This window comes from Scardinius erythrophthalmus (assembly GCF_964197995.2).
Source record: "Scardinius erythrophthalmus genome assembly, chromosome: 1".
NCBI classification, from domain to species: Eukaryota; Metazoa; Chordata; class Actinopteri; order Cypriniformes; family Leuciscidae; genus Scardinius; species Scardinius erythrophthalmus.
The window spans coordinates 23968476-23991475 of NC_138221.1; the positions used below are offsets into that span (position 1 = coordinate 23968476).

A 23000-nucleotide genomic window follows, 5' to 3' on the forward strand; every position below is an offset into this window, starting at 1 on the left:
ATTATATGTTTAATTTCTATTGCTTTAAATCTTTTATGAATTCATTTCTTAATTGACTTTCTCTTAATGTATGTACTTTACTGCCTTGCTTTACCTTGAGTTTCTTATCCTATTTTGTGTGTGTGATACATGTTTGATCTGTGATCTTTGTTCAATAAAAAAAAAATTAAAAAATAAAAAAAGGTTAAAGAAGGGTACAAAATAATTTGTCTCGGTGACAGGATCAGTGCAGACATTTAGTGCAGACATACAATAAATTTACCATTGTTACAATAAAGTTACAATACAATAAAGTTACCATTGTGCAGAATTAGACAATAAATTTAAATTTAACACAATAATAATAACAACAGGACAGAATAATACATTGTCTGCTTTTAAGAATTGCTGTAAGAATGTCACACAGCGCCCTATGCTGGTCTGTCAGCAGCGCCCACATAAACTGTGTGTGTGTGTGTGTGTGTGTGTGTGTGTGTGTGTGTGTGTGTGTGTGTGTGTGTGTGTTTGCGCACGCGCAGTCGCAGTCGCCTGTTCGGATGCGAACCGATACCCGGATGTTAATCGGCGCGGCGTCCAGTGCGCAGCTGCAGGCCGGACTGACTGAGGTGAGCAAAACAAACCCAAACATGTACAAACATACACAACATATTTCAAGTTAGCATCAACATGCATATGTATATATGTCACATAATCTATTAGACTGATGTTTGAAGGCTATATTTGTTATTTTGCCAACGTAATCTGAAGTATCTTAGTTGTTATGTTTTCATCGAAATCCACTGAATAATTAAATGTATAGGAGCCGTATATCAACTTATGTGACACGGAATGATACCAGTAACACTATTATACCCGCTTTAAGTGCTATTAAACGATTTCTTTGCGGTTAAATGGCTGTGTGTAAATGCGCCATAATTAGCACGTTAGCTTGGTAAGTTTATGCAGGAAGATGAATAAAACATCTTTATGTCAAAAAATCACAAATGATTCCGAGTGATCATAGTTCATTTCAAGTAGCACATTGGTCTTTAAAGTACATTAAATAAATAATATCATAGTGTGGTCATATTTTAGCACCATGGTAAATATCATTGTACTTTGATATATTGCCTTGCTAACAAAACTACTTTGCTAACATTTCCATTAAGTTGTAAAAAACGGTATTTTTTAACGTTCTCTGAACTTTTAAAAATGTCCCTGTTAAATGTTTTAAAACGTTCTTTGTGCCATACGAACGTTACGTGAACGTTCCATTTTATTATTCTGCAGGCATTATTGGAATGTTACTTTTCGAATGTTCTCTGAACGTTCTAAAACAAGTAACATTAAAAACACGTTTCAGAAAAAAAAAATAAAGCCATAAATGATGTATAAATAATGTTTTGTGCTGACGTTTTGAGAACATTATTAAAAACGCTATAGCATGAACAAATGTTCTATCATTGTTACTGGAAGACCATTAGCCAAGTTTTGTGAACCTCCCCTTGCTTGTTATCTGGGTATACAATCAATGTAATGTTGTGTTTATGTAAGGAAGTTTGTAAATATTATCATAAAAACATAATAGAATAAAATCTTTACTGCTACATCTCTGGCTGTTGGAAATTGCTGAAGTTGCAGCTTTACGACTTGTATGGCATAAACACAGGACATAAACAAGGTGTATAAAACAGGCCACCATTAAAAAAATGTGCTGCACAATGAACCCATGTTGAGTGAGTGTGTGTCGATCACAGGAACAGGAAGGGAGAAGCAGTTCATGGAAGACAGTCACCATAAGACAGGAGACCGCAGTCATCCGGAGGTGTGTGTGAGACTAGTTTCATCTCGAAATCACAGACTAACTCTATATTACTATACAGAGATCTGATGAACACTTTGTTTTTATTACAGGACACTGAAGACGGCTCAAAAGGTTGGTATTGGACACACACACACACACACACACACACACACACACACACACACACACACACACCATACAGAAGCTATAAATCAAATCATAGTCATATCGTCAGCGATACACGATTATCGGTGGCGGGTGGAGATTGGGATTGCAATAGTTTACTTATTTGATCATTCATTTACATATTTACTTGTTTATTTACTCATTCATTTAATTATTTATCACGGGAAATGAGAATCTTTTACTATCAGTTGATGAAGAAAAATGTCATGTTGCATAGAAATATTTCACTCAAAAGGCGAGCTTGTGGATACCACACGCAATTTGCAAACTTTGTTGCTCGAGTTAAGGACCTTACACACTGAGTCCGAAATGTTCGCATGCGTTTTTCCGTATTCGTCACTCGGTGGTGCTGAATTGTCAAAACACCTCTTAAAATGCTTACTATGGATGCGAAAAATGCAGAAAATCGAGCCCGAGCCCAAAAATGTTATGACGGACGGAAGTTTCGGAGGCAGTGTGTAAATGTGACCGTGTTTATTTTTTAACGTGCGAACATTTCGGACGAGAATTTCGGACTGAAAGTGAAAGCAAAAACGGACTGAGCTTTTGGCATCTGACGCTGCATTGACGGCACATTGATTCTCTCGGACACGACGAGAGCTGAACCTGCATCAGTGCTGATAACGGCTTATCAATTATCTTAATTTATTGGCGTAATATTGTGGACCATACATTAATGTGACAGTAAAAAAAATGAGAAGAATCAATATTTCTTGTCAAACAAGTTTTGCTTTAAGTCGGCGTTTGAAGCTGCTTTTGGTTTTCATCGCTGACTGATGATTGTGCTGTGCTCAGTCATTACGCCTCTATAATCTTTGTAATAATAGTAATCATTAATAATAATAATAATTTGTATCTTTATTAGTCTCTTTAAATGTTTTGTTTATGTGCTATGGAAACAAAACAGTGTTGACTGACAACCATTGTCATCCTAAACAACAACTATAACAAGATGCATGTCTTGTATAACAAGCTCTCTGGACAGTTTGTCAGTGGATCACCTTGCAATTCAGTTTTGATGTGGGATGAAGTTTTGTAGTCGGTTTTAAAAACATTTTCATTGAGTCCTCTTCAATCCTCAGATGGAAGTCGGTATTATGTGGTGATTTCGTTATTACAATTAGGGAAGGCAAATGAATTGTAGGTCCTAATATTTTTTTGATAATAATACTAGCCGGATGATAATAATAATAATAGTTCATGTTTTAAAGAGAAAATGAGCCAATTATCCTCTTGATATCTTCAAAGGACTGTCGTCGATACACAACGCTAATGCATACGTGAAACTCTCGAATACACAAATCTGAAGCCGTCACACACCATTAGCATTCAGAAGTTTGAGGTCAGTGAGATTAATGTTTTTGAAAGAAGTCTCTTCTGCTCACCAAGGCTGCATTTATTTGATTAAAACTACAAAAAAACTGTAATATTGTGAATTATTACAATTTAAAACAGCTGTTTTCTATGTGAATATACAGTAAAGTGTAATTTATTCCTGTGATTCCTGAATTTTCAGCATCATTACTCCAGTCTTCAGTGTCACATGATCCTTCAGAAATCAGTATAATATGATGATTTGATGCTCAAGAAACATTTATGATTACTATCAATGTTGAAAACAGTTATTTACATTTTTAATTTCAGGATTCTTTGATGAATAGAACGAATAAACAGCATTTATCTAAAATATAATCTTTTGTAACATTAAACACTACCGTTCAAAAGTTTGGGGTCAGTAAGATTTTTTATTTAATTTTTTGGGGGAAAGAAATAGAAGATAAAGATCAAGGATGAATTAAAGTGATCAAAAGTTAAAGTAAAGTCATTTATAATGTCACAAAAGATTATATTTCAAATAAATGCTGTTCTTTTGAACTTTCTATTCATCAGAGAATCCTGAAAAAAAAAACATCTTTCAACATTAATAATAATGAATGTTTTTTGAGCATCAAAGCATCATATTAGAAGGATTTCTGAAGGATCATGTGACACTGAAGACTGGAGTAATGATTTGATCACAGGAATAAATTACAGTTTTAAATATATTACAATAGAAAACAGTTATTTTAAATTGTCATAATATTTAACAGTATTACTTTTCCTTTTGTATTTATTAATCAAATAAATGCAGCCTTGGTGAGCAGAAGATCCTTCTTTAAAAAAACATTAAAAATCTTACCGATCCAATACTTCTGACTGGTAGTGTCTATTGTGTTTTGGTATATTAGTACACAGTCTTGTCTTGTTTTTATTAGTGATTCACTGAAATTTAACCAAAACCCAAATGAACAACAGCTGAAACCGAAAATAAAGTTTGGTTGATCATGTAATTGAACTCAGTGTGGGGTCGTGTTCAATTAAACCAGGTGTTGTAAAGTCAACGGTTTCAGCTCTCTAAAGCTTTTTCAGCCAAAACTTTATTTATTTATTTATTTTTCAATAATTTCGGTTGCCAAACATTTTGTGCATCACTATCTCTTTTCTGACTCTCAAATATGTTTTGCTTAGAATAAAATGCTGTGTTGTGATTAATTTGGGAGCCGATTGCATCACTTGGTTGTGCAGAATTTAGACATTTAATGCCACTTGAGACCTTAGAGGATTTGTAGAAGTCATTTCTCGTCAAATCGAAACAAAACTTGGCATTCGAATTTTTGGTGTGTCAAGAGGCGCGCGAGACATGATTATGACGTTAGGGATACAACGCGGTGCGGCTGATTTGTTAATTTAAAAAATTGCCGGAAAAGGCTTCCAGCTGGCGAAAACCCTCTCAGTTGATGACTAAAATCGTGCAGCGACATGCTTGACCAAACCTTCACATCAGTCAGAGCTGAGCGTGTGTTCATCAGCTGAAAACATTGTCAACAAAAAGCACTCAGATCCAGTTGACGTACAATATGTAGATGTAGTGAGTAGAAGTAGATTGTTTCTAAATGGCAGTTTGCTGTTTTGTGTTGTAGTACGCTTCTGTTGAAGCGTGTTTTCTCAGGTTACTGATACACTTTCACAGTTTTATGCGCAATTGTAACCTAATTTTCTTTGCATGCACATGAAGCAAATTATATTTTATTTAAGAACAATTGTTTCAAAAGTAAATGCACTTAAAAAGGTGAGTGTCATTTCATTTCAATAAAAGATGCCATGCTTTATTTGGTTTATATTGCGCTCACTTGCGCCCTCTTGTGGGCATAGGAGACAATACAGTACTTTTTCCCTCTGAAATTAAAGGGATAGTTCAGCCTAAAATGAAAATTAGCCCATGATTTACTCACCTTCAAGTCATTCTAGGTGTATTTGGCCGGAAGCTAGTTATTTTACTTTAGAAAGTTTTAAATATGGATATTTTTCTTACTTAAACACATCGCTTCGCTTCAGAAGGCCTTTATAATTTCTTCTTAACCCCTCTTGTCAGAAACGGGCTCCTCTCCGTCTGCGGCATCTTTCAGCACGCTCACCTGTGCCTCATCACGACCCAGTCCCGCCGAAACATCCTCCCCCTGTCCTGTTGTCGGGGGTTCGTTGGGCCCCCCTGAGGGAGGGAACAATGCAAAGCGGGCCGCTGTGGCCGACGGACAGCCCCCCCCCGCGGTGTCCCAGCGCCCCATGCCCCGCGAAGTGCCCCCGCGCTTCCGCAACACGCCGGAGCCAAAGGTGCTACTGAAGAGGGGCCAGCCGCCACTGTCCTGCATGCTGCTGGGGGGCGCGAACGGAGCGGACAACACGTCCCGACTTCCCCTGCAGGAGCACGCTGAAGCCTCAGGTGGGTCCAGCTAAAACTGTTGGGACAGTTCACACAGAACGGTCTTCAATCCTCTGGTGCTCTTCGCGTGTTGTTCAAAAATGGCCGAAATGTATTTTCTTATCTCAATGAATGCACTATGTTTTAGTTTGATAATCTATTTTTTTTTATATATTGTGTATTTTTAGAGGATTTTATGGTACTAAATTATATTTACGCTGTATTTATAATCCATTTATTCACTTTTTTGAGCATAGACCTGAAAATAAAATTTTTCACTTAAACTGTCATAAATCTTGAATGCTTTAGAGCAACAGACTTAAGTTTGATCTCTTTTCAAATACGACACTTGGCAGATTATTGCTGAAGTGAAAAAAGTTTTAAAAATTGAACGTAAAAAAGGTTACCGAATTTTACATTTATTGTTGTGAAAAATGTTAAAATTTTATATGAAATTACAATTTTCAAAAACGTTTTACTCTAAAACTGGGAGAAAATCAAAGCCGTGAATCTAAACAAGTTGTGTTTAAAATTTGAGCTTGATGCCTCCAAAAATTCGCTTTCAGTAAGATTTTGTTTGGCCGCAGTACCAAAAGTTTTCACTTGATAAAATTCGTCTCCCATTAATTTCCCATTAATTAATTTAAAAAAAAATTGTTTTTTTCATTGCATCAACTTCACATGTACAAGATTTATGTACAAGAAAGAAAAAGAAAAAGAAATTCATCTTGCCATTACTTTTATGCTTTGTAAGTCTGTGTACATGACTAAAATAAAGTTTAAAATATACATTATTTTATTTTTATTTTTTTAACCTTAACTAAAACCAAGGTTAGAGAGTTAAATCAAACCAACTCGAAAACAGAGATTTCGAGAATATAAGATTTTAAACATGTTTGATTTACACAATACCGTTCAAAAGTTTTAAAGATCTTTTATGTTATTATGATAAGTTTCAATATAGGGCTGTCACTTTACGTTTGAAAATCGATTGCACAATCGATCGGACCAACCAACACAAGTTTCGAAAACGAAAATAGGGAATCGATTTTAACAATCTCGGAGCGCGTCCAGCTCGTCACGATACGCCCACAGCGAACGCGCGTCACACAGCAACTACAGGCTCTGTAAACACGCATAACAGCAAATTATACTTCTGCATATTGTGTCTCTTTTTACAACAAAACTGAGAATTCTGCTGGTATGCAGACACTCTCATCATGCGTACAATACAGATTCGGGCTACGGTCTACAATCGCCTACGTAGGCGAAATTTGTTTGACATTTCTAATTGTAAACACAGCCATGTTGAAGCCTGCAGTGATGTTTTTCATTTATGTTGTGGCAGTCCACTCTGCTTATTGTTTTTCGAGAATGTTGCACTCCTGTTTGTCATTGTGCACGAAACTTCACGCCAATAAATCATCAGGAATATTTGCTGACTTGTGCGCGTCTCAAGCGCCCTCTTTACGTTCGTCCTAAAGCCTGTTAGTTGTCCGTGGATTTGCCCATATTTGGCGTTTAAAATGGAAATGTCTTTAGACATGGAAAATCGATTTTACAATCGATTCAAAGAACACTTATGTCTCAAAAATCGAAACAGGATTTTTTCACAAAAGTGACAGCCCTATTTCAATATATTAGGTCATTATGAAACTGTGGGGGTACAGATTAGAGTATGGTGGGCTAGTTGAATGGGAAACACTGATTACTCCAGTCTTGAGTATCACATGATCCTTCAGAAATCATTCTAAAATGCTGATTTGCTGCTCAAGAAACATTTCTGATTACTATCAGTGTTGAAAGGGGTTGTGCTATTAATGACGTGTGGAAACTACAATAAAGTGTGTTTTTTGATTAACTGAAATTTTGAATCAACAGCATTTATTTGTGTAACAAATTTCCTTTTTCACTTTTGATCAATTTAATGCATCCTTACTGAATCAAAATATGAATTTCTTTAAACATATCATAGTGACACCAAACTTTTGTATAGTATGTTTGTTTATTTGTGAGTTTCATATATTAATTATTGATTTTTTTTTTTGTGTGTGTGTTCTGATGTTTGTTTTTCCTCTTTCAGATCATACGGTAGATTCAGTTTCTCTGCACTCATCGTCTGACGCCTCTGCCACTCCCACTTATGCAAATTACACATGGGGGCTTGGCTCAGAAGGTCAACCCTCTGCTCAGGGAATGGACAAGGATAATCCTGACGTAGAGAAATGGCCAAGACCGGAAGACCATTGGAATAGTGATCAGACCCCACAGTCTGCCAGGTTAGGGATGGATGAGTCTGCCGCGCTGGGAATGAACAGTTCTTCTCAACTCTCTGAATATGCAGAAGCCAGTGTGGCAGGAGGTGCATCCTCACAGTCCGAGAATAAAGAGTCTGTTAAAGGAGTCAATCAACATTTAAATTCCAAGGTGTCGTCACCTTCTGGAGAACAGGAGCGCACTCAAATCTACAACCCTGATGACCCTGATAGAGCGTCTTCAGGTCGAGATCTCTTAACTCACACTGCCTCTGAGGAATCTCCTCCTGCACCCTTGAGTCCAGCCAATGCGCTGTACCAGACTCTTTGCAAGAACAAAGAGCCCATTACTGGGGATTGGGCTGGACCAAATGATGGTGGAGATGTTAGAGTCTCCAGTGCGGATTTGTGGGATACAGGACAAGACCCTGTTGGGAAGAGCAGTAATGCAGTAGGTGGAAGTTCAGGTGATGGCACTGGCATCTCTCAGGGAAAGTGGGATGAAGACACAGTAGGTTCAAACAAACAGGCAGCTACAGGATGGACCTCAAACTTAGCAGTTGGAGCATCAAAAGAGGATGGGAGAGAGATCTCTGAGGTAAGAATGGATAGTTTACAGGACTCGTCAATGCTTGCAAACAGTGTGGGATCAAGAGAAGACAATCAGAAAGCAGGAGATGGCTGGAATGGGTCAGAGAAAGAATCGACTGGTAGAGAAAGCAATGAAGATGGGAAGCAAGCCCACAATCTGGTTCAAAGTCCCTCCGGACGTCAGGCCCTTCACCAAGAAGAAGCTTTGCAGAGCATGATCAATCACACTAACCTGGATCCTAAAGTGCTGTGCAACACGGGATGGGGCAAGACCCAGATCAAGCAGAACGTTGCCTGGGAATTCGAGGGCGACAGTGGGAACGTTGGTTGGGATGCTGAAGCGCACACAGACCGAAGTAAAGAGGGCCGGAGGAATGCAGGTGATCTTTCCAGCTCCAAAATGCAGAAGCAGGAGGTTAGACAGGTGGGTCGAGCTCAAGGGTGGACAGGACATGGAGAAACAAGTGTTGGGATTGGTCGCAAAGGGAGTGGTTGGGGAGAAGACCAGGAGGTTGAAGATACAGGCAGGAGGGAAGGAAAGGAGTGGAAACAGGGTGGTGGTAGTGAGTGGACGTCATTGCCTGAGGGTGGAGGCTGGAAGGAAGAGAGAGGCAGTGACAGCAAGAATCAGGATGAGGACATCCCGGAAGAGTCGGGACAGCGGAGTGGAGGCTGGGGAGGTAACGGGGGCGGCAGTGTCAAACCGCACCAGGGATGGGGCGAGAAGCTTCTTCCATCACCGATACCAAACAAACAAACAGCACTTAAAACCCAAAATCAACAACCGCAGCAGCAATCGCAGACCCAGCAGCAAATGCCGGGATATCCAAAGGCCTTGCAGGACAGGGGTCGTCCAGGAGAGCTGGATGACCAGGGCAAAGGATCCGGGTGGAGCTGTGGGCCAATCCCTCAGATGCCTTCAGTTGTAGAGCCGAGTGGGTGGGATGAACCCTCGCCTCAGTCCATCAACCGGAAGATTGAGATCGATGATGGCACGTCTGCATGGGGCGATCCGTCACGCTACAGCAGCAAGAACGTCAATCTGTGGGATAAGAACAGCGCACCAGCCCAACAGCAGTCGTCTGGAAGACCGCCTGGAACCGCATCGAAGAACTCTGGTAAGAAGGCAGCAGCTCATATTGAGTCGATTAAACCATTTTGAACCAGACACATCCCTTTCATTGAAACATTTACACTTTCTAGCTCCTGCAACATGGGCACGCAGCAGTGGTCCCACCGAACCATCTGTGGACAGTGCCACGGCTTCTTGGGGGAAATCGTATGATGCACCAAGTGGCTGGGGGGAATCGAGTGAACCAGCGAAAGGTGGAGGATGGGGAAACTCACATTCCCATTCTGTTAAGCCTGGTAATAGCCTATCCAAGTACACATGCCCTTTACATTCTGCCAATCCTGTGGTTTTCCCATGGAATTGTGCTACTTTTAAACTGTTGCCATGTGTTAAAGATGTGACATTGCACAAATAATTTTTGACTGAAATATTTGACTGAATATTTCTTTTTTAGCACAGTTTCAATATTGGTATTAAATTAATTTATGAAAACTTAAAGGAAAACTGTAACTTTAATTGCAACTAGTGTACATCTAAGTATAATGTTCTTGATTATTTGTTGCATTAACGGGAACAAGGTGGAACACTTCCACTGTGTAATTTGTGCTCATTTTCATATACATTCTCTTCAGGTTCAAAGTCTATGCAAGAGGGGTGGGGTGATGAAAGCTCAAATGCATCCCGTCACTCCAGCTGGGAGGAAGAGGATGGTGGTGGTGGTGGTGTTGGTGTTTGGGGAAATCGGGGATCCCAAAGTAACACATACAACTCTGGCGGCTGGGGGCAAGGCCAGGGGACCAGGAGACTCAACACTAAGGTATGTTTAAGCTCTTCATAGCCAGATCTTTTGACCTCACCAAGACTAAAGGAAAACATTTGACTCCTAAGAAGCACAAACCTTAACATTCCCAACCCTCTCTCCTTTGGTTTGTCCCCCAGAGCCCACTTAAAGGTAACAGTGGGGACTCGTGGGCATCTCCTGTGACTCGGCAGTTCTCAAACATGGGCGTTACGGTAAGCTAGTCCTTGCCTCTGTGTTGATTTGCTCTTGTGTGATGCTGCAGAGCTGTATAAATATGCTGATTGTTTATGTCAGGATGAAGACTCCAGTATGAGTCACGATAGACATGACAGGAGAGGAATGAATGATGGTGAGATGCGGAGAGGCGGCAGGACTGGGGGAGCTTTCCGCTCACAGACTTCCAAAGAGATGCCATGTGGGGAGACCGGACCTTACCTGGACAAGGTACTGAGACTCTTCCAATGCCATCTTCACTGAAGGAGAAAGAAAATTGTATTTAATAACAGAGATCGCATGACATAGAAATGCATAAACCCTCTTGAGAAGGAAGACCAACTGAACTTGTTCCAGGCCTAAGTGACCCTCGAGCAACTTGAGGTTTTGATATCAAATTTGACCCCATTTATTTTCATAGTGTATGCCACTGGTCTCATTTTTGATTTATCTGTTTATTTTAGTCCACATATTGTAAATGATTCATCCATGCAGACCTAATCTTTAAACAAAATGTCTTAATTTGCTCTTCCCGTGATAAGCTCATTCAACGTCTTTGATTTATCTGCAGCGCTACTCACTTTTCACAAGACAATGACAAATGGCAAAATATTTTTTTTTTTTTGTCTAATTTGACCAGCAGTTTCAGTTGGAAATGCGTCATAATACGTAAATCCATCGTAGCTTCTGTTTTTTATATGGAAAAAACTGCAAACATTTTTTTATATAGCTGCATCTGAAATTGCATACTTCAGTAGGTACCTATTTTGAATATGTAATTACTACACATCTGATTAAAAAAAAGTTTGTTCTATATTGTTTTAATGTGTGTTGTCTGGATGTACTACACTGCCATATGACCTACTGGCATCAGTTGCCATTCATAACTCCTCTCCCGTGGCCTCATGGGATTCAGAATCTCGCCTGTCGTATTAGGTAATCAGTGTACTTTTTGCCTACTCTTTTATGAGTACTGTGAATTCATGCTACTTGTCCGAAATGTTTTTAATCTACTGTATAATAGGGAAGTATGCGATTTCAAATGCAGCCTAAGTACCTTTTAGGTACCTTTGTTTAGGGTGCCATGTGGGACAAGTACCTTTCTCAAGGGTACAATGGGGTCCATAGGTAGATTTTTTACAGACTTGAAAAAACCTTCTAAAGCCATAATCTTGAACTCTTCTTTGCTGTTCTTTTGAAGGTCGGGGGTCATAATATGTATGGTAGTGGTGGGATTCCTCCAATGAGAGGGATGCATCAGGCTGGTGTGCACCCCTTAAACCCTTCCCCCGGGATACGAGCACAAGTGCCTCCCCAGTTCCTGCCACCTCAGGTCAGTTTGTGTTTTTGGTTTTAGCACTGTGATAAATGGACGTTTATTATTAGCTCACGGTTCCTCCATGTTTCGGCAGGTTCCTGGGCCGATGCTGAAGCCAATGGCGCCCCCTGGTGGGGGGATGTTCCCTCCACAACTCTCCCCCCAGCAAATCGCCATGCTCAGTGGCATTCATCCACACATGCAGCAGTTCCAGCTGGTATGATTCACATTTCGGCCCTGCAAAATAACATGTTTAATAAGCGTTATATTAACGTTTTATATGCGTTCCTTGTCCCAGGCCTGTCAGCTTATTCTGCAACAACAACAACAACAGCAACAGCAGCAGTTTCTGAATCAGAGGAAGTTTCCTCCTCCTGTAAGACAACAGCACGACCCGCAGCAGGTACAGCATTACCGCTCACCCAGATATTAGCACAGCGCCCCCTGCTGAATTATCCAAAGAACTGCACAGCGCCCTCTTCTGACTCAACCCTATAAAGCCTGCTGGATCATATTTGAAACGCAAATGTCTAAGGCCTCTAAATTAACATGATCAAAACTTTGCTGAAAAACCTACATGCCTTCTATCATCTGATTGATAGTTTAGACTTGTTTAGCAAGTAAAAGGCTTTTAGTATAATTGTACAAATGTCCACCTTCAGTTCGTGTTCATTGCTGTGAAAGCTGCACTGATTTTTAACAAGTACACGTAAGATTAGCTTTTATATTGTTAGTAATATTTCAGGATGAACACTCACTGGACTGAAGCAACTCAGGTTTACTAGATTGTCCAGATATAATTGTCCTATACATACTGTGGATTATTAAGGCTAAATTTTACTAAACACTCTTGCTAAATGAGGTAAGCACACTTACTTTATCATTTCAGATGTCAACACGATCTCATGAAAGTACGTATCTATAGCACAAATGATATTTCTCGTATCATTTATACGCCAAAATGAGTTTTTGCATTCAAATGATACGCACTGTAAACCCCTTGGGTAGGATTAGGGATGAGGAGGGCTCGTTTGGATATCATTTGTGTCATAGATACGCACTTTCATGAGATCGGACTCGTATGTTCTTCTAAGTAATGATTTGTTATACACCGATTCAGACACTGACGGGCAGACCAATTGCTTTAACCATTCATTATAATGAATCGGCTCAAAGGAGTCATTAGGTCGCGAATCAGACTTTAGCGGATGTGATGTGTGGGAATCCTGGCTGTTAGGACATCACGAAAGATTTGTCAACACACAAAAAAAAAAAAAAACTTTAAATAACTTTTATTTAAAGTTATGTCAGCTGCATGTGCGGAATGCTTGTCACAAGTTGTAAGAGAAGATAAGGCAACTTTTTTTGACTGCAATTCACACCCAGCGCTAATTCAGCAAAAATATTCACCGAATGCAACACGTGAAACATGGATTCGGTCTTCCGACCTTTAGGATCAGTTGGTTTTGATGCGAGGGAGAGAGCAAAGACAGAACTGAAGAGTGCTCGCGCGGGGGTGGGGCGCTGTGATCGTTCTCTCCGTCACTCCGTCAGTAGCCTGCTTCACTCACAAAACCCAATTACAGATCAAATAAGGCTTTGGTGGGACAAAAAATCGTTTTGGCGGCCGCCAAAAAAATTTCAATGTAGGAAAAACCCTGAAGTAGTCTGTTATACTGTTCTAAAGATTTAATTGATATAAATTGCATTCATCATTATTACATCTTTTAATTTTTGTCCATATAAATATCAGCAACTGCACTAAATTGCATGTTTTTGCTCAGTTTGGGCCTAACACATTTTAATTAGTTTTTTTTCCGTCTTTATAAAATATCTAAAATCTCTTGGAGATGGATTCACTTGAGAAGCAACACTGCATTAGATATTCAGACCTGTTTTCATAGTTTGTGTCTTTAATACGAGTGTATTTGTCTTCCTGCACAGGCAGATTTTTACACCTATTTTATGTATAATCAAGTCTGCCAGTGCTTTAAGACAAAACTGTATATTGAAGATGGAAAAAGTATGTATTTTGTTTTAAGGATTTTTAGATATCTGAACTGGAATGCAAGACAAAAATAAATGCTCATTAAGAAAATATTGGGATTGCACATTGTTTTCATGCTAAGTCTCTTTCACTAAGGTGTGTTTTCGTCATAGTTGGCGCGGATCATGGCTATCCTACAGCAGCAGCAGGGGGTCGGAGGGCCCAAACTCTCGCCGTCCCCCATGGGAGGACACATCCCCAAACACCCAGACGCACACCTCCATCACCTGGGCATGAACGCTCACAAGCAGCCTGATGTGCCAATGCATCCGGCCATGGGAGGATCTGAGCTGCACAGCAAAGCTCCAGCAGGGTTCACAGGTGAGGACCTCCTCAAACTGACCGGTCAGACTTCCTTAACTGGAAAGTGTTTAATGAGAATGTCTTGCTTTAAATGAGAATTTGGAATGGTTTCAATCCTTCCCTCGGGTCATTTTGACCCGGAATTGTTTTGTGAAATATTTTTAAAAATTGAGTTTTCATCAGAGGTGTCCAAGACCCCATGACTTTTGTCGCACTTGAACCACGAAAACACGCACAAAAAATGTAATGAATTTGAGGAGTTTTGTGGTTGAAATAAAAAAAGGGAACAAATCCGTCATTGCGGGTCAATTTGACCCTCTTATGAATGAATGGAATGTGAGGAATGCTTTAGTACACACAGACAAACCGAAAAATGCTCAAAATTCAAACTAAAAATGCTAGAACTTTACCAAAAAACTATTTTATAATGTTTACATGTGTATCTGAATGCATACTGAAGAGAAACTGACTTTAGAACTTTAGGACCCAGTGGACCAGTATAAGACACCCAATATAAGATGTTTTGAGCTGAATTAAAAGGTTTAGGCATGAAATTATTTTGAATTCAAGTTGAAAGAATGTGAGGAATGTGCTTCTAAATTACTATTTATTTATTTATTTATTTATTTATGAAATCTAGTCATTTAAAGGTAAACAAAAAATAACAAAAAATCTCCAAACAAATCGCATTCAAAAATTGAAAAAATATTATCAAAATGAAATAAAATAAGCTTTCTGGACAAAATAAAAATTCAATATACTTTTAGGGCTTCGGGTCATTTAGACCCACGAGGGGAGGATTTGTTACAAAACGCGAGGTTGAGAAATTGCGTAAGTAAATTTTCATCTGCCTGTGTCAGGTTTTGCGAGTGGATCTGATCTGGACTCTATGATGAGTTCTCCTGCTGGATTGAAGGATGGAGGTGGGACTCAGTCTCGATTTAAGTGGATGATGGATGGGAACAGTCTGACGCCCTCCCCACCAGAGCAAACACTACACAACGGTACAATAGTACATACACATATGCACTGAATGTAGAGCCCTGTGATTCGCTCTTAGACGGAATAGCAGAATCCAGTCATACAAATAGAATTTACTGAATGTCACAGAATTCTGCATGAATAATTCAAACGCTGTGCACTTGATCACCTGACGATCTGAATCAGCTCTTTACTACAACCCGCCAAAATAAACGTTCGGTTTAACTTTAAAGAAATGATGACAGACGCTTTACTGTTGTACAGTGCAGTGCACTTCTCAGAGTGAATAGGGTGTTTAAGATCCTTAAAGTTTAAAATGTCTCAAATTCCTTAAAGTAAAAATAAGTCCTTGTCTTAAAGGTAGGGTCGGCAAGTTTTTTTCAAAAAAATTTTTTCCCAAATTTGTTTAAACTGTTTATATATACATTGGTATATATAAACAGTTTAAACAAATTTTGGAAAAAAAATATACCAATACATAATTAAAATGTAAGTACTCTGAAAAAGAGAGTATAAAAATCGAGTGTATGTAGTTCTCTCAGGGCGTAATAAACACAGCTACTTATTTCCATTCGGAACGAATTAAATGAATGGTAATGGGAAAACATGTATCAATGCAACCTGTTTTTAGCTTTGCCTTATGTTACTAGCTCGTTACCGAATCAAACTCAATACATTATAAACTTTACCAGTATCGATACGCTAGCTTGATAAGTGAGTACTAACAGCCATGCTAGTTGTTTATATTCATAATGATAAAGGTATTTTATTACATGTGATTCTGACATGATGTCACTACATGCACTGCGCTCCTCTCCGCTCGGCGCTGGCAAACGCGTCCTCCAAGATGAGCGGTCGGCATCATGTGTTTTGGGGGCGTGGCTTTGGAAGGAGCCCAGAAGGGAGGAGCTGGGAGTGAATCGAATAAGTAGCTGTGTTTATTGCAGTCCTGAGAGGACTACAGACACTCGATTTGTATACTCTCTTTTTCACAGTACTTACATTTTAATTATGTACTGGTATATAAAGACAGTTTAAACAAATTTGGGAAAAAGTTTTTTAGAAAAATCCTGCCTTTAAATCCACTTTTTAAATGACTTAAAAATGCGACCAAACTGACACAGTAGTAAAGATTTTCGCTTGTTGCTTTTTGAAATCGTAAAATCTGTCTAATTATAATTATACTTATTAACTATATTACTCTTTTTACATTATTATTTGTATCCCTAAATAAGTGTTGTTATTATTATCATTATTACTGTTGTTATTGTTATTATATTTTTCTTTAATATTGTCGTCTATTAAAAACTTATTGAAAATGGTATTAAAAAAAGTATTAAATTTGAAGTGCTGATACCTACAAATTCCCTGGTAATAATAAACAGTAATACAGTTTAATAGAAATTAATTTTTTATGGAATATTACTCAATATCGTCCATGTTTTAATTTATAAACCTCTGTTGAATGTGCAGTGCTTGGTTTGAATTATTAAAATTTCACTTTTTAAAGCGATTAATGGAATTGTTAGTTTTAACTATAGTTTTTGAAGCATTAAAACGGAATGCAGAATAAATTAAAACGGAACGCAGAATAAATTAAAACGGAATGCACAGAATTTGTGGGAAATAAGCTGATGTCACGGGTCCCTGTGAATGTGTGTTAACTCTGTGTGTGTGTGTGTGTGTGTGTGTGTGTGTGTGTGTGTGTGTGTGTGTGTGTGTGTGTGTGTGTGTGTGTGTGTGTGTGTTCAGGGCCGGTGAAGATGCCCGGCAGCGGCTCGTTCTCTCAGTTTGATGTGTTGGGCGGCGGCTGGCACAGAAGCACAGCTGGGAAAATGGACACGCCTCCTGCAAACCCCACCTGGCCTCCAGGTAACTCTCTTTGAATCAGTGAAATTACTTCAGCTGTCTTGACTTTGCTCACCCTAACATCGGATTTATAGGCATTTCTACACTACCATACAAAATTGACTGTTTTTTATGTCTCTTCTGCTCACCAAGGCTCAATTTATTTGATGAAAAATACAGTAAAACAGTGAAATATTATACAATTTAAAATATCTGTTTTCTTTGTGAATATATATATATATATATATATGTATGTATATGTATATATATATATATAATATATATATATATATATATATATATATATATATATATATATATATATATATATATATATATATATATATATACCTGACTGGCTTGACAGGAGTTATTCAGTTAAAATCATTATTTTAAAAGAGCTTGTCTCAGATGCAATGGTCTTTTCCCATTATAAAAATGTAAAAATCCCATTATAACCCATAAGAGTCAGTCAGTCGCAAATGTCTAGTTGGGTTGATGTAGCAAGGACATCTTCATAAACTGTTTATCGTCTGTGTTATTACTTCCTCATCATTGCATTCAGCTCAGCTTGACGTATGATATTATATGAAAGGGTTGTCACAGGTCCTTGAAAAGCCTTAAATTTGATGTTGAAGACCATTCAGATCACATGCATTTACTGTTGTAATATCTGGTCTGTCTCAGAGTTTCAGCCGGGCGTCCCGTGGAAGGGCGTCCAGAGCCCTGAGCCCGAGCATGACCCCTACATGACCCCTGCGGGAATGATGGGATCCGCCGTGCTCGCTGACACCGAACATCACCTTCTGCAAGACAACACAGGTGCTGAGTCAGAGAGGGTTCACCTTAACCTGGCCTCATCTTCAGACGCGCATTCATGTGTCATTTTACATCAGTGTCGTATTTACCATGTTTGAGCAGATCTGTGATTAAGATCCATATTAAGTGTTTTGATTCAAATGTACCAGATAGACTAGAGATTGACCTGCACCAACTGTATGTTTGGCTTTTTTCTCAAAAATATGACGGATTTCTGATTTATTGAAGCATCACATACAAAAGCACTCTGCCAGGTTTCCCACACTAATGAAAAACTTGTAATTTGGTATTAAGTTTAATTTAAAAATGTGTGTTCAAATGTTTAAATTTTTATTATTATGTAACTCAAAATTCTATATAAAATAGAAAATATTGATTTAATCTAGTTTAAAAAAAGTATTATTTTTTAATATATATATAATTTGCCCTAACATGAAATAATAGTTTCATATATTAATATATTCAGAGGCCCAATGCTGATATTTATATAGACAAAAGGATGAAAATCTTATGCTTGTGATATAAATCAATGAGATCTTTATAACAGTATAGCAGATGATTACATAAAATGTCTATATTTTAAATATCAATATCTGCCAATAATGTCTTAGTAAGATATTTAAATGCTTAGTATTATGATCAAAGCTCTGTAGTTTTAACATCCCCCTGTAGTCAATTATTTATACCTTAACCCTCTGGAGTCTGAGCGGTTTTCTGGGCCCTTGAGATGTTCTGACATGCTCTTACATTTGTGCTTTTTTCAGTTGCTTATAAACATATTAATGGCAAAGGTGTAAATTCACTCTATAAAGCACAAACAGGGCTACCATAATATGTGAGCCACGTGTATGTACATGTTTTAATTTTTGAGAGAATAATGTTTATGCGTGGATATTGAAAAAACTAAAAACTAAAATTTCTGAATTAAGGCCACAAAACACATAGTAAATATGTGTCAATAAGACTTTTGACCAGTGGATGTCGTCGCCTATAGTTTTTTCTTCAAAATTATGTGAAAATAGTCTTGCTTTATCGTTCAAATAAAACCATACATTGATTTAAATTGATGTAAAACAGGTTTTGCTTGGAAAGCCAATATGCGAGGGGGCGTGAACGAGGAGTGGTTTTCACCTGAATTACCACCCACTCTGCATAATGAGCCATTCACACAGGTGTGAAACTGGCTGAGCCACAATGCTTGGACAAAAGATATTTAGAAGAAGACTTATATTGACCATTTAAGATTTTGCTTACATCTATCTTGTACATATGTTGTGCTATTTTATTAAAAAGGTTACAATTACAACAATAATTACAATTTCAACAATATTTCAAGTGTACTCTTTCTTTGTAAAAAAAGAGAAAGATTATAGGCCTACATTTTATCTATGTATTCATTACTTTGAATATAGCCAACATTGGAACAGCTAACATCTTAGTTGATGACTTTATTTTTGACAAAAATATTAGGCTATTTTATATATAGAAATTGCTAAACAAAAGCTTATTTGACGAGGCAGTATATTCTACAGTAAAAACTGTACCCAAATCTACTAAACAAAATGTTGTCTTTCATATTTCGCCTGACTGTAAAGTTGTTTTCATGAAATATTAGGGCATATAAATGTTAATTTGCAGTTTACGTTGCTTATACAAATAGCCAACATTTTATTTCAACATATTTCAGTCGATTTTTACTCATCTCAGTATAGAAATACAGTTTGCTAAAACATCATCATTCGTTGACGATAGGCTTATTTACTTTAAATCCAGGAAAGTTGTTAATGAAAAAATTATTAAAATTAAGATACAATTGATACAAAACGAAATTCGTTTTAAAGAAAGGATTTGTACTTTCTGTTTTGAGGTCTCTGTGAAAGTTTGAAAGTCTTTTAGTGTTTTTTTTTTAGAGCTCGCGTCCATAATGGAGAAAAAACAGAGCGCATGCCGTTCATTCGTCAATAAACAGAAACCCGAGAAGGAAAAACTTACTAGTATTCCTCAGCTCGTATTCCTCGTATTCCTCATTATTCCTCACAGCGCTGCAAGACGGTGTAAGCAAGTAATGTTCTGAATAAACTTGTGTTTTGGTTTTCTCGAGCTGATGGGGGCGTTCACAGGATTGCGCGGATTACCTCAGCCATTTGCGTTTGAATAGCGTGCGCTCTCCGTGGGCGGAGTCACATTACATTTGAATTAGCTCTAATTAGGTCGACTGGAATCGCTCTCTTTTAATACAGATTTCACAAGATGAGAATATTTGTTTTTTATATAAATTACTTCATTTAAAAGAAGAGATTTCAAGCTTCATAAAGACATATATCACGTGTATGTGTGAAAAGTATTCACTGAGTTATGGTTCATTTTCGGACGCGTTTCAGAATGGACTACACGGACAGAGAGAAGGCAGAACTCGCTTCGTGTTAATTTTTCTTTATTTGTCGAAAAGCACAACACTATGTTTTTATTGTGAGTATACACAAAAATAATACACATTTAACAGAATCGATTGATGTATGGAACTCCTATGGAAAATCAAAGTCAACAGAGTATTCATGAGTTTCTTTTACACTGATAAAAAAAAAGCGAGCTGGTATCGCCGGCGATACCGTCGACCTCAGGGGGTTAAAACTCATCTTTGACCACCAAAATAACAAAGTTTTTTTTCCTTAAAAAGTTTCTTTGTGCCTTAAAATATCTTGAATGTAACTCTACACCCGTCTCTCATTTAGTATACATGGTTCTATGAATATGTAAATGAGCCCCGCCTCCACTCACTCGCACCAGCTCAGAGATCCACTCGTCAACAATCACACGTTGATCACGTTTGGTTCACTGCAGTTTTAAGGAGAAAATACTCAGCTATGGTGTTGACTTATGAATTTACACATGGTTTGACTTAAAGTGTATATATATATATAAATGAAACATACATATAAACAACATTAAAAGCTTGATTATCACCACAGGGGGACTTTAAAACATATAATGCAGTGCAATTCAATATTGATTGAGAGAGGAACTAATAAACCTTCCTCAAAAGCCTGATGGTCTTAATTTAGACTCGTGAATTTTGTATAAAATGACGTCTGGATAATCTAGTAAACAAAAGTTCCTTCAGTCCTGTTAAAAGTTATAAATAAATAAAAGATTTCACAGCAAAGAGACACAAGCTGAAAGTGGACGTTTGTACAATCACACTAAAATACCTTTTTATATATATTTTAGATGTTGGTCATGTAGAGGCCTTATAAATGTGACTTGCTGTGCCTAAATAAGTCTGACTCTGTGTGTTTTCCAGGGTCAAACTCTCTGAGCACCTGTATGCCTTCACCCGGTGCCTGGCCGTACAGTGCCTCAGAAACGCCCCTCTCTGCACACGGGACAGGTAACGCCTCAAAACCATCCCAACTATGTTTATTAAAGTCCCCCTGTGGTGAAATTCAAGTTTTTTAATATTGTTTATATGTCTATGTGGTGTTTTTTAATATGCTTTAAGACAAACCATGTGTAAATTCATTTGTCAACACCATTGCTGTGTATTTTCTCCTTAAAACGGCAGTGAACCAAAAACACGGTTTGAAATCGCTGGTGTTTCTGACATCACAAACTACCTAGTAACCAATCAGATCAACGTGTGATCGTCAACGAGTGGATCTCTGAGCTGGTGCGAGTGAGTGGATGCGGGGCTCATTTGCATATTTATAGAACCGCATATACTAAATGAGGCGATGGAGTAGAGTTACATTCAAGATATTTTAAGACATGAAGAATTTATTTAAAGGAAAAAACTATTTTCAAAGGTGCATTGTGTAATATTTAGGAGGATCTGTTGACAGATGTTGCAATATCATATACATAATTATGTTTTCAGTGGTGTATAAAGGCCACTATATTCTAGATGCACTAAAAATTACACAGTGCACCTTTAAAGGTGCTGTATGTAACCTTTTCACTCTACTACAGCATAAAAATAATATGTTTGCAGAAATTGAGGAAACATGCTAAGTTCACGAACTCGTTTCTCTGAAAAACACTTCTACAGCCAGTTATTTTACTTCGAAATGTGCGTTTCCAGGCTGGAATGTGTGTTATTGTTTTGGTCTGTGAGACTGCACGTTGCCAATTTGCCAATTTTCATTGTCCATTGCGCTCGTTCCTGTTGCGTCTGCTCAAACTGGCAACCTGTGTGAGCGCCGTCCAGTCTGAGGAGCAGGAGGCGTGAGAAACGGCGATCTCCAATATTTTGAATTCGACTGCAGTACCTATTTCGACCACTAGTTGTCATTCTTACAGACTGCACCTTTAAGGCATGAAATTATTGACTACGGGGGACTTTAAGCCTTTTCAATTGCTAAGACAGCTGGTAATATTGCAATAACGTTTCCAGCTAAATACTCCGAGCTGAAGTCCAGTTGGCCGCCGGAGCCCATTGGACACGGCAAGTCGTGGCGGTCCAATCGGAGCGCTTCTCACCTGCCCCGTCCCCCCCCAGGCCTCAGCAGTCAGAAGCAGGCATGGTCGGGGGAGGGGCCTCGGATGCCCCGGGCCTGGGGAGGCGGAGCCAGCGGCCCAGACTCGCCCTTTAAATCAGGTACTGCAGACACACACAATCATCATACGCGAGCAACGGACCCGCGTGAAGCTCAACCTGTTCATGTTCATCGTGTTCTTCAGAGTGGAGCGACGGTGGAGCGTCGGCGGGAAAATCATGGCTGTTACTGAGGAACCTCACGCCACAGGTACAGCTGAGTTTATTCGGTCAAAAATACAGCGGAAACTGGGAAATATTATCGCAATGTCAAACAGCTGTTCTCTATGTGAATGTGTTAAACTCATAGACTGTAAACAAAATATGGACGTAGTGTGTGTGACGTCACCGTAGTGTTTCTGAAGAGCATTTTTGGGCGGAGCCGGCCGTCGCCATCTTGGCAGCGTCACTCCCGGATAAACGAAAATGGGCAAAGATGCGGATTAGCTGAGGTGACGTGACGCTGACAGACAGCAGACAAACGGCTAGTAGTGACTCAGCGGCAATCCACC

General features: G+C 38.6%; 1 protein-coding gene across 2 annotated transcripts in view; it reads left to right on the plus strand.

Annotated features, from left to right (window-relative positions):
• Positions 1–552: 552 nt before the first annotated feature.
• tnrc6bb.1 (trinucleotide repeat containing adaptor 6Bb.1) overlaps positions 553–23000 on the plus strand; it is a 30180-nt gene continuing 7732 nt past the window's right edge. Inside the window, exons 1-19 of one of the 2 annotated variants that reach the window (XM_081376367.1) lie at positions 553–605; positions 1737–1804; positions 1894–1915; positions 5382–5729; positions 7792–9672; positions 9758–9922; positions 10259–10443; positions 10566–10640; positions 10723–10872; positions 11843–11974; positions 12054–12176; positions 12258–12362; positions 14120–14327; positions 15170–15313; positions 17043–17162; positions 17826–17960; positions 21259–21345; positions 22348–22551; positions 22635–22699. In XM_081376367.1, the coding sequence (XP_081232493.1) occupies positions 1760–1804; positions 1894–1915; positions 5382–5729; positions 7792–9672; positions 9758–9922; positions 10259–10443; positions 10566–10640; positions 10723–10872; positions 11843–11974; positions 12054–12176; positions 12258–12362; positions 14120–14327; positions 15170–15313; positions 17043–17162; positions 17826–17960; positions 21259–21345; positions 22348–22551; positions 22635–22699 (4194 nt within the window). In that variant the 5' untranslated portion in view covers positions 553–605; positions 1737–1759. The remainder of the gene's footprint in view (positions 606–1736; positions 1805–1893; positions 1916–5381; positions 5730–7791; positions 9673–9757; positions 9923–10258; positions 10444–10565; positions 10641–10722; positions 10873–11842; positions 11975–12053; positions 12177–12257; positions 12363–14119; positions 14328–15169; positions 15314–17042; positions 17163–17825; positions 17961–21258; positions 21346–22347; positions 22552–22634; positions 22700–23000) is intronic. The other variant, XM_081376368.1, reaches the window with a different exon arrangement.